Here is a 15,398-nt window from a genome sequence, read left to right as displayed (position 1 = left end):
CTCCCCCCGCCACCTGGCTTTTGGCCTTCCTTTCTAACAAAGTTTACAACAACAACAACCTATGCCCAAGGTGGCAAACGATTGCGGGAAAACCAGCCTCCAGAAAAGTGCTAGAAGTGGGACTACTGTGCTACATTGTTCATGTGAAATGTAGAATTGTGAACGAAAATGAACTCTTGACAAAAATTCCAAACTGAAAAAGATTGTGCAAAACTAGCGTCCAACAAGGTTTTGAAAACCTGACTAAGTGTGGTATTCTGTGCGGAAAGCGTGGTATTGTGTGTGTAAATAAAATTAACATGTAAATAAAGTTAGAATCGCATCGTTGTTGAGTTAGTAGTGTAGCAGGTCATTGGAGCACTTCACATGCACTCGCCATAAAGAATTTCCAATTTATTCGCAAAGCCGGGGTGAAATCATCTTCGTTTATTAGTGCGTGTACGACCGTAAGTGGCATCTTCGATGCATTCGTATTTTATTTTCCGAGCATAGAAAATTCCTCCGCTACGTACATCATAAAAAAAAACACTTCATGAGAAATTTCAGCAGAAAGCTTTAATTTTTTGTGTGTTTACTATGACAAAAAAGTTCCCGGTAACCTTACGAAGTTTGGTTTATGCTATGAACTTCCCTATGTACAGTGCTCAGCGATTGAAACGCGATACTCGGAGCGCGTGGCTGCCGGTGCTTGTTGCGCCACAGGTGAGCGCTTGTGAAAACGAGCTGACGCATTGTGGTATACGGTGAGGGTGAGAGCGTTCGTGACGCATGCTTAGTGCATCCGGGAGACAGCCTTTTAGTGTGTGGTTCTTGGCGGCGCCATGGGGGTGCTACATGCCATAGCTTCAAAACGCTGAGCCTGCATGCCGTGCGCGCCACGATAACACATCGCGATAAATGCGCATTCAAATTCTTCATAACGCGCGCGGTGCCAGCTCGCCCAGCTTCGCGCGGTGCGGCGTAGCACGCAGGCGCTGCGTTTTGAAGCCATGTCATGTAGCACCCCTATGGCGCCACCAAGAACCACATAATAAAGGGTCTCCCGGACGCAGTAAGCATGCGTCACGAACGCTCTCGCCCTCACCGTATACCACAATGCGTCAGCTCGCTTTCACAAGCGCTCACCTGTGGCGCCACAAGCACCGGCAGCCACGCGCTCCGAGTATCGCGTTTCAATCGCTGAGCACTGTACATCATATTACCTGCCCTGCGAGTATGAACCAGTTTTATTAGCCAGTTGTGTTGTCGGCATGTGAGGAAATGTTATTCCTTTTTGTCATCGCTTCATATGAGACCACAAAGCTAAATGCGTTCACCGCAGCCCATTTCACAAGGGGAAAGCCAAAGAAGAGGTCTTAATCAGAAAAAAAAACACTCGATCAGCTATGTTCCCCGTAAAACTGCTACTTATTCATTTGGAATTACCGAAATCAATTAACTGAAGTGTCATTAAACACGAATAACCGCGCCAGAAGGCTGCTACTAGCGCTCGAGATGGCCGCGAGGCCCACCACTGGAGAGGCCGGCGCTGCGATCGTTTTGACGTCACTTGTAGGATCACCGTTCCTATCTTGCTGCGTACTTGGCTTTCAGCGCGAGACGCTTCGCTTCGGAAGAGCTGACTAAACATATTTTCGTGTTAATTTCCGTCGTTTGAATTTAATTCTCAGTGCGTAAAGCGCAGTTTGACCTCATGATGACTTTATAACTGTATCAGCTCTGGTACGTTCTCCGCAAACAACTTGAGCATGTTGGTGTATGACATATGTGACCTCCGCAAACAACTTGAGCATGGTGGTGTATGATATATGTGACCGAAGCTTAAGCTGCGGCTGGTTTCCCCGATCAACAATGTAGACTACGACAATCACCGAGTTAAGTTTCTCGATTTCCCTTGTTTGTGAGAATGTATAAAGCAGGAAATCATGAAGCGTTTACTGCTCGCAGAAACGCTCAGCACACACACCCGCCGCGCCTGCCCGCATGGCCGACGGAGCGGCTCGAACCGCCGCAGGTCGCGGCAGCAACAACTTGTCGCCACTTGTTCAAAACACACTAGTCGTGGAAAAGTAGTTCCACATTGGTGAAAGTGGATTTTAATGTAGCGAAAACAGTGTCATCAGCTGCGGTTTTCAAAACGATGCCTAAATATCTGCCGCGATCTACGCCAGGCCTCTCAAGCTTGGACGTTCCCTGTCTTCCCTATAGGCGGCGTAAAAATCGACGCCCCACGTGACCAACCTAAAGCGCTGTTTTCGACCATCAAGCCCACCAGACGGCGCAGGCAAAATGTTACTTTTGGTATAGAATACAAAACATTCATTCCGTGACTCAAAGAGCCCACACAGTTCGCTTACAATGTGTTATTTAAAAATACTATTAACAAGTTCCGCATCAAACATCCGTTGAGCAAAAATGTACGCAACTTTTTACGAACAGCCGACTGGTGCACCACCTCGTTTCTGAATTCGCAACCACAAAGCCGCCAATTCAAATTGAAACCGCTGCAACGGCCGACCGTTTCAATGTGCGCGGAGCACCGGTTTCGTGACTGTTATTGCTGTTATGTGCTTTTGCGTCCATCAGTTGTTGAGAGGACTGGCAAAACACGGGAATTGAGTGCTTGTGGAATGACAAATGTGGGAAATTCCGCATCGGAAGGCAGCTGTCGAGGCCAGAATATTCGATTCTTCCAACAGAAGGTGAGTGTTATGCACTCCGCTAGAAAGACGGTGCAAAGGAAACCGTTGTCGCCGTCAATACTTCATTTGTGCCCTTCGTTCGAAATCTTAGCGCAAGTGAACGAGTTGTTATGGCAAAAAAAAAAATGTTGTCACGAAAGCGACGTACAATTGCAGCGATCGAAATGAAATGATGTCCTGGCCTCTGTAAACTTGCGGATGTCAATAAACGATTTGTTCTCACTTGCTGCTCACTGTGGTCTGTGCCAGTCGAGGCCATCTGACCCGCCGCGGTGGCTCAGTGGCTAAGGCGTTGCGCTGCTGAGCACGAGGTCGCGGGTTCGATTCCCGGCCGCGGCGGCCGCTTTTCTGATGGAGGCGAAAAGCAAAAACGCCCGTGTGTACGAGATTTCGGCGCACGATAAAGATCCCCAGGTGGTCAAAATTAATCCGGAGCCCTCCACTACGGCGCGCCTCATCGCCTGCGTTGCGTCGGCGCGTTAAACCCCACAATCAATCAATCAGTCGAGGCGATCTGGTCACCTGGCGTAACATCACTTCACTAGCGCGGCGCAAGTAAACACGCGACCAGCGTGCCAGCCAGGAGCCAGCAGGAGCAGCCACGGCCGGACTCGACGCCCCTTTCGCGCGCGGGAGGAGGAGAGTCGAGTCCGGCCGTGGAGCAGCGAGCCGGCGGTCCGGCGGCCGCCGTGTGAGGGCAGCCATGTTATTAAGGAGCTCAAGCGGCCTGTGCAAAAAGCATCCGCCATGTTTACAAAGCCGTGTTTACAGCGCCATCAAGCGGGCGTACTGGGTAGTTCACGACGCCGCCACTACGCTTTTTCTGGCACTACAGGCAAAGCTAGACCTTTGCTTCTCTAAAATCCTCCCTGTTCTGTGTCTACGCCGACCGGCCGGGGACGTCGGTTCCGGCAGCGCCGGCCCGCTTACGCGCGGTGGGGCGAGTAGCCGAAGGATGGGGATACCTGCGCGCAAGAATCGGCCGAGGCCGTGGCAGGTATCTTGACCGTCGATCGCTGAAACGGCAACCAACACGCATACAAAGTTACACATACGAGAAAAGGGGCGGCAGTGTGGTGAAAAGTTGTATTAGGGACCGTCATTCACAACTTCAAACGATAGCGCGACGCTAAGCCTAACGTTCCCAACATTCGATTAGGTGCATCCGAAGCCGGCGGCGAGCTGTTGGAGAAGACCGTCTTGTCGCACGCGTGCGTGTTTTCCCCTAACTTCTTTGGGGTCACCAACGCTCGGTTCTCCTATTCTAAAACTCCCCATTACCCCAAATCCTTAACGACGTGTTTCGCCTCGTACACAGCCTCGCTTTCTGTGAACAGTGAGTTTCGAAATTGATGCTACAGAAAGGCAGGCTCACTGCAAACAGACCAAAGCTCACGTTGAAATTATAAATTCCCACGCCGAGGTGCTTATTGAAACTAAATATAGCCATGTCCAAACCTCCTCGAAGGAGTTGAAAACTCGCGTTCATACTATTCATACTTTGCGGACAAGTTGTCGCGAAATGTAAACATATCAGCCGTGCAGGGTGCAGGCTACGGCAGTGATCGTTAATCGAATCCGGGCATACCAGTATTTCTTTCTCTATGGCATAACTATAAAAAAAACATTGTAGGGTAAATAGGCACTGCTTAAGCCAAACTGCAGATCATAGTAGCACTTTTACACGTGCGCGGCGAAGCAATCCGATAACCGTTCTCACGTAGTCATTTATTTACGAGGTGATGCGAGTATACGCGCGGTGAGATCACAAGTGAGCGGAGCGTTTTCGTCTCTACTACAAGGAGTTTCCTTGCACACACAGTCTCGTCACCAGTATTTCATAATGAATTTAGCGCGTACTTGTCACGATCTGTTACGACGTCCTTGGCGTTAGCTGGCTGCGTACGAGCTGTGTCGCCGGTAAGAAGCGAGTCGCTGACTGCTGGCCTGGATTATTCTGTCTGTAGAACACTTTTTAGGGTAATTTGCATCAAATCAACAAGGAGGTGCGAGACGGTGACCAAAAAAAATTCCCCCGCACCTCCCCGAAGGGAATCGTGCAGAAATGCGAACGCATTGGGTGCACCGATGAGTGTGTTGCGAGTAATGGCGTAATTAATGACGAGAGTGTGAACGTAATAATTTATTCATCAGCACCTGTTTGTGTTATCGTTGTACCTGACGGCCACAATCACTGCCTTGTGATCGCTAAAGTGCACGGTCAAAGGGTCTTTGAGAAGCATACGCGCGTCACAGTTTCGCGTAAAGACCAGATCAATGCAACTCCCGTGAATGGTAGTGGGGTACGTGTCGAAGCCGGCAGAGAGACAATGCATAGAGTGCCTGGTCTGCATGTACTCGACCAGCCACTCGCCACTCTTCTTGCGCACGTCAACGTTGAAGTCGCCAACCAAGACTATGGGGTCAGAGGGTTTGGAGCGCACGCGCACACTTTTTATAGCCGCGTCCCAGCTGCGCGGCAACGGCGTCTCGAGCGAGGTTGGGCGCGAGGTACACGGTCACCACAAAGACTCCGTCTCCGGTGTAGGCAAGGGTGTACAAGTCCTTGTACGGAGACGTGTCTCGAACGGGAGACGTGGCAACGGCGTGCGATATCAAGTTCCCATACACGTTAGACACGAGACTGACACCGCAGTACTCGCCGTCCTTGCCGCTTCGAGCAAACTAGTACAGCTCGCTTCAAGCGCATGCGTTCGGCATTGAGCGCGGAGAGATAACACCTGCGGGCGCACGCCGACGGCGCACGACAACCCCCGACTAAGAAATGCATTCGCATTTACGACGACGACGACGACGAAGGCAGAACTACGAGGCGCGCGCTCACGTGCGCTCGCGCTGGAGGAATGCAGGCGCACGCCGCTCGATGGACGCAAGACAACCCCCGACTAATAAATGCATTCGCATTTAAAAAAAAAGAAAAAGACAACACGCTGTCGCATACGCACAGGAAATGTGTTGTAGCAGACGACAACGCGCCCCGGCGTCCAACAAGTGACGTCACTCGTAGGTGGCGCCACGGTATGTCCTCGAGGCCATATATGAGGAACTCTACGCAACCCTAAGGTCCCTGAAACATAGGGTCTATTCGTTTCACCTGCACCGCGTGAACCAGTTCAGGCGGTGCCGCACTTCGCCGTTCGTTTCAGCGGTGCAGCTCGCGGCACCTGAACTGCGGCGTTCGATTCACCGGTGGTGCCGACGGGTGCAGGACGGGTTCATGGCTTTGCCTGCACTCCCTGCCGAGGAGGTGCAGAAGCAGACGACAAAAGTGCAGGGCTGGTTCCGCCGATGGCGGAACCCGCTTTGCACCACTGTGAACTGGTTCAAGAGGTGCAGGCTGAATCGAAAAGACCCATAGTTTCTTACAGTATACACTAGAGAGGAATCTGGCGCTAGCGTCTATGCGGCTCACATCATGGTCGTCTGTGTTGTCATGGACCGCCATTATACTACAGTGGCTAGAATAGCTGTAATTATACATCGCGCTCGCCTTAGTTTCATCATTGGCTTGGATTAAAACGTTTTAGTGACCGCAAATTTAAACAAACTACCACGAAAACGCGAAGAATAGTGTACAATTATGTAAGTGTAAAATAAAAACAGGCTGTTTTAAAACTAAGGAAAAAAGAAGTAAAGCCTATTTTTGCCGGAACGGTGGTGCCTGCTATTCCGCAGGCTAAGGTTGTAGTTACGAACAATGTTAATATTTGGGGAGGAAACTCATTAGACTGTGATTTTGTTAATTTTACCATTATCTCAAATAATAAGTTCTTTGAAGAGTTTAGAAAGTTTTTTGAGCGTGCCTATGAAAACGTTGCCTTCGTGGTGAACCGGTGCACCGCGACCGCCAGCTAGTTTAACAAGAAAAAAGAAAACGTAGAGTTAAACAGTCGTGGACGATGACAAGAGAGGACGCATACAAGCGCCCGTATCTGCCGTATCTTGTCTTCGTCGAAGTACGTTTTTTAAATGCAGAGCATTTCTTAGCCTCGCCTCTTCCTGCGTCGGACGGCGTCCACAGCTCCGCGTCCGCAGCAGGTGCGCCTCTCCTCCTTCCCTCCTCTCTCTCAACAGCAGCTGGCGCGCGCATGCGTCGTAGTCAGCCCGTTCGCTCCGTCGCGGTCTCGGCGTAACAGGTGCGTGATAGCAGCGCGGTGGGGCGTGGAAGGACGCGCGCTGCTTGCGCATGCGCGCTCTCCCTCCCGTACTGCTCTCCCTCTACTGCGCGCGCTGCAAATATAAAGCTGTTAGCGGTCGCTCGTGCTTCAGTCACTGCGTTGCTCCTTCCTTCCTTGGTGGACGCTCGCTCCACCCTAACGCGACTTTACTCTCCTCTCTCTACCCCAAACCAACACCAACGCAACTACGACCCAACTACCCACCCTAACGCGACTTTACGCGGCGTTAACGACCCCCAATGCTCTGCATTTACTCGTGTTCCCTTCGCGGGAAGGCGCGGGAATTTTTTTTCTTCTTTTAGTCTGCTACAAATTTCGCGGCGGCATATTACCCGCTCAGTCATACGTCCTTCGACTGCGGCATGAGCAACGTCAGGCGCGATCACGCAATGCCTGCTGTTTCACTGAACACGGCTACCACAAAAACGGGATGATTTCGGCTTCCTTGTAGCTCGTAAACGTGTTAATGCATAGTGAAGAAAACAAATCCCAAAAACCGCTTAAGAATCCAATTGTCATGCCAAGCCCAAGCCAAAAAGCAGGTATTCCCATGACGACATGGCTTACGAGGCGCAGTTTCCCCTCTAGTATACTTACTAAGAAACTCTATGCCCTGAAATTACTAAGGTAGCACCATCTTTAGATCTCGCCGCCTTTCGCCCTCTCCCGCGCTCCTTTCCTTCTTCGTTTTTTGCCATTTTCTTTTTCGCCTGCGAACGCCGCGCGCCATTAGCCAACGGCCAGTAACGTAGTACCTCGTCCTCGCGTTGTTTGTTTTTTCTTCTCTTCGACGCCACTGTCCATTTAAATTCGCCATTTTAGGCTCAGCTGCCTCGGAGCAGGCCTTATCGAAGCCGCCAGCGTATAACAACTGATAACAACCGAAGAGTCAGCTGCTCGTTTCAAACAAGTGTTGCGTCGGCGTGACTTTATGTAGCTTCGCGTTGCCGAGTTGGTGTGCCTTCGGCTGCTCGAATAAGGTCAGTGCAGTCACGGCCAGCTCGGCTGTAGCAAGCTGTAATTTATCAAAGCCCACACATGAATTAATGTTAGCTGTACAGCATAAAAAGGATTCACAATTGCGCTTGTTAGCGCGCTTCTGGCATTGGAATACGGTAGTTATTATAGAACTGGGCATACAGCTAATTGTAAGCTGAGCGCATTCTTTAACTGCGCGTTCTTTGTGCCAGCCTTTTCCAGATATGGCCGACAGGGCCTTACTCGAAGTAATTGTGAACGCCAATCGCACGAACATTGCTATATGCCACGGACGCACTGCCAAAAGTACAGCCGTCATGGGCGAGGCCAACGAGGAGACGCGAGAACTTGAACCCTGACAGCAGCCTATAACGACGTGAAGGTGACATAAATTTTGCAACAGCGTCAAAGCAGCGGAAAGTGCACGGAACAAAGGTGACATGAATGTCAGTAGCTATAGCGCTGCCTAATGATCTACAACTAACGCAAAAAACGCGAACGCAAAAAAACCAGCTCAGCGCTCGAACTGCCGCGAACCAAGGTTCACCGCGAACCATGCGCAAGCCCTCTGTGCAGCGCTTGCACGACCACAACTTAATCACGCAAATGCAAGAACGGAATTACTGTAACAGAGCAAGTTGAAACGTCCACGTTCGATCCTTTCGCGTTCACGAACTATCCTGAGCATGCCGCACACGTAAACAAACACCGCGCTGTCCGTATGCGCCAGCGGCATCCATCCCGCAAATATCCCCTTCTGCATAAAAATATACAACAAAACAGCCTCACTTAGGGCGTGTTTCTTATTTCCAGGAACTATGATCTGGTTTGAAATTGGCGCCCGCGTGCGGGCCCAGCACGTGGAAAAACAGCGGGAATCTCGGCGTGATGGCACGCGGAGGAGACAGACGAAGACGAGAAAGAAGAAGGAAGATTCTCGGTCGCCATCCTTAAATGTGTTTCTTTAATTACTTTGTAATTTCTCTCTGTGTTTCTTTAATTACTTTGTAATTTCTCTCTGTGAGCGCCCCTTTCCTGGCCAATCCCCCTGAGTGGGTATGAGCCATCTCTTTTGGCACCACCACCACCACCATGTTAAAGCTTGTTCTGCCCTGTACTTACTGTAAATACAGTTTGCATTTCTTGCTTTCCGTTCGCCTTTGAGATTCTTCAACAACTGGTGCTGAAACCCGGGAGCTGTGGAACGCCCTACAGTGAAAGAGACAGCGGAAAAGCTTCGGGTGTCCACCAGGAGGTGAGCGGTGCGACCGGTGTTCGGAAGCAAGGATGAACCAACTGAAGGAGAAGCGTACTGCTCGGCGGCAACAGAATACTCGCCCCATCAATGAAGCAAAAGCTGTCTTGGATACGGCGGACATCGGCGAGCTGGCGTCGTTGCGTGAAAGACTTCAGGCCAACAACGACGAATTGGAAAGGCTGAATGTTTTGTTCGAAGAGCACCTCAAGGACGAAGAGTTCGCAGCGGAAATGGAGGCGGTACTGAAGTACGAAGACGCCGCTAAAGGTATGCTCGCTCAATTAAAGTCAAGAGAAGCAATGCTTCAATCAAGCCACGTGTCACATATCCCAATGAACCCGTCACATACGAGGGTGGATCAACGCGAGGAACTAGCGCGAGGCAGTTCCGTCAAGCTTCCGACACTCAAACTGCAGTCCTTCGACGGGGAGATATGCCAGTCGCCTAGTTGCTGGGAGCATTACCAGCCGTCTGTTCATACCAACGACTGTCTAACTAAGGGAGAAAAGTTCCAGTACCTACGTACGCTTCTCAACGGCAAGGCAGCTGCATCTATCGCGGGCCTTCAAGCGACGAGTGAATGCTACGATGATGCCGTCGACATTCTTAAAAGGCGCTTTGGTGACACTCGACGCATCGTTCAAGAGCATCTGGCTCGCTTGAGGTCTCTGCCCTCGGTGCAAGCATCGGACGACGTGAAGGGTTTGCGCAAGCTTATGGACTACGTGCACTGCCACATGAGGGAACTTAAAGCCCTGAACATCAGTTTGGCTACCTATGCGACCATGCTGACGGACATCATACTGCAAGCTTTACCAAGCGACGTCGTCGTTGGCTATCATCGACTGGTGGCGACTTCTAAGACCTCATCCACGTCGCGCACCGAACAGCAAGACGAAGGCGGGCAGTCGCTATCCCCGCCAACTTGCGAAACAGGCACGGCAGAGCGTGAGCTGCAAGGTCTTCTTGAATATCTGCTGGTAGAGGTAGAGAGTCGAGAGCGAAGTGGGTTGGCTGATCGCCAAGATAAAAGAAGTCCTCGAAGTGGATTTGACCGCAAACAATTGGCGCACATACCAACTGCAGCTGTACTGCATACTGTCGCTCAACAGGAAAACAAGACCTGCTTCTTTTGTTGCTCTCCGAAGCATTCTACCGAGAACTGTGATGTAACTATCACCAAAGAAGAAAAGTTGAAGAAGCTCGCCAAAGACAACCTATGCTTTCGGTGCACTATGCGTGGGCATCGTTCAAAGGATTGTCGCCGGAAAGTAAAGTGCAGCAAGTGTCAAGGGAGGCATGTTTCATCTATGTGCGATCCAACGTGGCAACCCAAGAAAGCTGAAGTCACAAAGAGTGTGAACGCTAACAGCCTTCACACAAGCACGTGTTCATACTTGACTAACGAGGTACTTCTGCAGAAGTTCCGGACTTGAGTTGTCGGAAGTCAGCATTGCGCGTACATTCGTGCAATAGCAGACGGTGGAAGCCAGACAACGTTTATTCGGGAGGACATTTCCAAGACCCTATGCCTGAAAGAGCTTGGAAGTACGAGTCTCCCATTGAATACGTTCGGACAGGCGGCTGCAACTTCACAGCGTCGGCGCCTCGTGGAAGTACGTCTTCGCAGTCAGTACGATGGTACGGAGCATCTTATACAAGCCATTGAAGTCCCATTCATCTGCCAAGATGTTGTCCAAGTGCCGGCTGAACATGACTTCGTGAAGACACTGGAAGACAGTGGTCACAACATCGCCGACAAACTTTATATACCGGGCATGGCAGCCGTACATGGTAGTGGGCTGCTTGTGGGCTGTGATCACCTCTGGCAGCTGATGACTGGAGAGATAAAGCGCTACTCTGGTAACGCAGGCATGGTGGCTCTTGACTCTGTCTTCGGATGGATGTTTCAAGGACCTCTCTCATTGAGTACATCAGTTAACTTGACGATGAACACCTGCGTTCTACGAGTGAGTGCGTCAGCGGAACCAGCAGACAGCATCATGCAGAAGTTCTGGGAGCTTGAGAGCATAGGTATTGTGGACCAGGACAATACTATAAATGAGGCCTCGGGCGTTCTCTGTGAGTTCAAGCGTAACGTCAAGTTTAAGGGGCCGCTACGAGGTTGCACTCCCATGGTAAGATAATGGTGGTCGCTTGGACGACAATAAGACGCAAGCTATGAAGAGACTTCTGGCTCTCGGGATGAAATTGCGGTGCCATCCCGAATTCGGGCAGCAATACGACTCCACCATTCGGTCCTACATGACTTTGGTACACGCAGAGCGAGTAAAGGAAATCGGACCGTCATCCTTACCGCATCATGCAGTGATTCGCAGCGAGTCCACGACTACCAAGGTCCGAGTGGTTTTCGACGCATCGTCACATGTGCCTGAGTACACGTCCCTCAATGAACACCTGGAAAAAGGCCCAAGGCTTCTGGCAGACTTGACCACACTGTTGTTAAATTTCGGTTGCATCCCATCGCTCTGACCGCAGACATTGAAAAGGCGTTCCTGCAAATCTGCATTCGAGAGCAAGACAGAGATGCACTGCGGTTTCTGTGGTTCAAGCAAGTTCCCTCGGACGAGAATCCTAAACCTGAAGTGGAAGAATGGAGGATGACCAGAGTACCGTTCGGTACCACAGCAAGCCCATTTTTGCTGAACGCCACCTTAAAACATCACCTGAGACTTGTCAGCGGTTCCTTTCGGGACACAGCTGCCCTACTCGCAAAGTCGTTTTACGTGGACGACTTGCTCGTGGGAGCCGACACCGACCAAGAGGCGCAACGTGTTTTCATGGAAGCTAAGGCTATACTAGAGTCAGCAGGTATGCGTCTTAGGAAGTGGACCTCTAACTCGACACACTTACAGCACCTGTTCGAGCAGGAAGAAGGCATCACTTCTACCGACGGAACACTCAAGATTCTTGGCATGGTATGGGAGGCCCGAAGAGATCTCATGACAATAGCTTCAAAGTCTGTACTTAGTTTTTTTGACAAAGATTAAAACTCCAAAAGATCAGTGCTCCATACAGTGGCACGAATTTTCGATCCCCTCGGAATGATCGCACCATTCACAGTTCAAGTTAAGATATTGCCACGGAGCAAACTAGCGGACGACGAACGATGTAGTTCTGAGGGATTGGTCCACAAGCAAGAACAATGCGTCCAGCGACGGTTGTTGGTAGAGGAAGACGACGAGGTCTCTTGTGGGTCGTTCTGATGTTAGCGGCAGCCCAGCCTTTCTTCCTGTAAATAGTGTAAATACTTTAAATACATTCTTCTCTTCCGCGTCCTCGCCTCGTAACATCTTGTGGTGGAGGTGCTGGCCTTCTGCAAAGACGGAGCTGCGTAGCGGACGCCACGTCCGGCACACTTCCTTTCGCAAAGAGCACTCAGGGACAACCCTCACCATGACTCCGCCTAGCCAGGCCGCTACAGGCCAGACCATCATCCTTACCCACCCGCGCGAACCCGGTAAATTCAGCGGCACGGATGACGTCGACGTAGAAGACTGGATCCTTATGTACGAGCGTGTCAGTAGCCACTGTTGTATGGTCAACCTCCCATGTCGATTGGCATCCGCAGCAACATCGCGGGCAATGCGCGTGAACGGGCAGCGCGAGAGATTTCTAGAACAGTTCGCTCTGGTAATAAACTGGTGACGCGGAGCTCCCGGGTCTGCCTCTTGCTTACGGCGTACACCTGCGACCGTCCTTAAAACATGGTGTCAGAAGTGGGATAAGGTTCGAACAAGCGGATAAGGAACGCCAGCGTAAAGCGTACGATCGACGCCACGGCACACGAGACCTCCCCGACCTTTTCGACGGAGATGATGTGTGGATCGCAGACCTTAAGAAAAAGGGGACAGTGGTACAGGCTGCAGCCGAGCCGCGATCGTACATCGTCGACACGAAAGATGGAGTTGTGCGTAGGAATCGAACGCACCTTGTTCCTCTCCCTCAAGATGACCCTGGGTCAACTCATGAAGCACAAGGAACTTCACTACAAGATGGAACCACTAGGGAGGAAGGTGCAACGAGATGCCAGGATACATCACATAGCCATAGCCGCTGTGGACGCTGTGTCATTCGGCCGAAGAAGTATACGGCCTGAACCTCCCTCGCTCGTTTATTTCGGAGGGAGATGTTGTATGGTCAACCTCCCATGTCGATTGGCATCCGCAGCAACATCGCGGGCAATGCGCGTGAACGGGCAGCGCGAGAGATTTCTAGAACAGTTCGCTCTGGTAATAAACTGGTGACGCGGAGCTCCCGGGTCTGCCTCTTGCTTACGGCGTACACCTGCGACCGTCCTTAAAACAGCCACAACCGCTGGGACCCCACATTCATGCTCGCCAACCTGGACCTCTACCTTAAAGGTGCGGCCAAAGATTGGTTTGACACAAACGAAGCCCGCCTCACCAGTTGGGACGCTTGTAAAGAAGAGCTGAAGGCTCTGTTAGGACGGTCCGAGAGTCGGCAGCTGGAAGCCAAAAATGACCTTGCCTCCCGCGTGCAAAGCCCCACTGAATCGTACGTTACTTACATTCAGAGCGTGCTATCCCTTTGCTACAAAGTTGACCGTCAGATGTCGGAGGAAGAAAAAGTGGGCCACGTGTTAAAAGGCATAGCCGACGATGCTTTTAACCTTCTAGTTTTCAAGAACTGCGACAAAGTTGACACCCTTATCGCCGAATGTCGTCGCTTTGAGCTGGCGAAAAGCCGCCGAATCGCTCAAAAATTCACCCGGCTCCCTAACACGGCTGCGACCTCTTCCTGCGAAGATAACCTCCAGCAGCCAGCAGGACAGCGCACTTCCACAGGGATGCCACCAACTCCAGATAATATCACAAGAATTGTACGTCGCGAGATTGAGGCCATTGCCCCAACTTGCTTTCCCCACGACGCCCAGACCTCCTCCGCTGTCCCTGTACCTCTCATACAGGCAGTTGTGCGCGAAGAGCTGCTGAACCTAGGAGTGCAACCAATCTGCTCCGTGAGTCACCCATGCGCTCGTTATCATTCACCCATCAGCCCTTCTCGGTGCGACAATATGCCGCCACGTTTCCAGAGCCGCCTTGCTGATGAATGGCGGACTCCTGACGACCGGCCGATCTGCTTCAACTGCAGACGGGTAGGCCACGTGGCTCGATACTGCCGGAGCCGTCCATTTCCGCCCCGCCAGAACAACTTCTACCAGTACCCTGACGACCCTCCTCGACGCTTCTACTCCCGCCGTCAGCCGCAGCCGAACACCACTGATTCCGACGACAACCGCTGGTCTGGTCGTTCCCCATCGCCGCAGCGTCGCCAGTCCCGTTCTCCTCGTCGCTTTTCCTCGCCGACCCCGTCGACCAGCTACTCGAGACCCTCCCAGGAAAACTAGAGGATGCAGCCCCCGGAGGTGACGCTGCATTTTCCGACCGACCTGAAAATCCTCTGATAACACTGCGAGCCGAAAAGAACTTGTTGGACGTGAAAGTTGATGGTGTCGATGTGAGTGCGCTCATTGACACCGGGGCGCAAGTATCGGTCATGAGTGCGAAGCTTCGGTGTCGTCTGCGAAAAGTTTTGACCCCAGCCACTTCGTGTCTCCGGGTCGCTGACGGAGGTACCCCAGGGGTCGCCGGTATGTGCACCGCGCGCGTCACCATCGCTGGCCATGACACAACAGTCCTGTTCGCCGTTTTAGACCACTGCACCCATGACCTTATTCTAGGCCAAGATTTTTTGTCGGATCATTCAGCGCTCATAGATTGTTCTCTCGGCCTCGTCCACCTCGACCTTCCACTGCCACCAGTCACTATCGAAGAACCCTTGCCGCGTCTGTGCTGTCTCGAAGATGTTCGTTCACCGCCTCAAGCATTCACATATGTCCCGCTGTTCATCTCTTCCCCTGTACCGGACGGAGATTACGTCGTATCGCCAACCACACCCGTTGCACTGGAGCGCAGAGTGAAGCTACCACACACCGTTGTCAGAATCAAGCAAAGCAGAGCATCTCTTCCGTTTCTCAATTTCAGCTTTTCCGTGCAATCGCTGCCCAAAGGAATCACTCTTGGTCATCTGTCCCCTTTAGGAGAGTACAACCTTTCTGTTTTAACGGCCGATCCCCAAAAACATCCCGCCGATGACTTTTCTTGTGCCCCTTCCCCAACCGAACCATACTCAACGATGTTGGCTCCCGATCTCCTCCCTGCACAGTCCGTTGAGCTCCGCTGACTTCTAGCATCCTATTGGGACATTTTCGATCTC

General features: G+C 51.6%; 1 protein-coding gene across 1 annotated transcript; it reads left to right on the top strand.

Moving 5' to 3' along the window:
* Positions 1 to 12,493: 12,493 nt before the first annotated feature.
* On the top strand, positions 12,494 to 14,529 carry LOC144161498 (uncharacterized). The gene is made up of 3 exons (XM_077692163.1): positions 12,494 to 12,690; positions 13,472 to 14,139; positions 14,215 to 14,529. Exons 1-3 carry the CDS (start codon positions 12,555 to 12,557, stop codon positions 14,527 to 14,529), a joined length of 1,119 nt encoding a protein of 372 aa, XP_077548289.1. The 5' UTR covers positions 12,494 to 12,554.
* The last annotated feature ends 869 nt before the right edge of the window (positions 14,530 to 15,398 follow it).

The sequence above is a fragment of the Haemaphysalis longicornis genome, unplaced genomic scaffold (assembly GCF_048455015.1).
Source record: "Haemaphysalis longicornis isolate Haplotype H1 unplaced genomic scaffold, Haemaphysalis longicornis Haplotype H1 scaffold_119, whole genome shotgun sequence".
NCBI classification, from domain to species: domain Eukaryota; kingdom Metazoa; phylum Arthropoda; class Arachnida; order Ixodida; family Ixodidae; genus Haemaphysalis; species Haemaphysalis longicornis.
Note: the sequence above shows the minus strand (reverse complement) of the source record. Positions and strands in the feature narration are given on the sequence as shown.

Coding starts and splice junctions, on each gene's coding strand:
- LOC144161498 (XM_077692163.1), top strand. CDS start 12,555: ATGACTCCGCCTAGCCAGGCCGCTACAGGCCAGACCATCATCCTTACC. Junction 12,691..13,471: donor CGAGCGTGTCAGTAGCCACT/GTTGTATGGTCA, acceptor AAAACAGCCACA/ACCGCTGGGACCCCACATTC. Junction 14,140..14,214: donor GAGTGCAACCAATCTGCTCC/GTGAGTCACCCA, acceptor CCACGTTTCCAG/AGCCGCCTTGCTGATGAATG.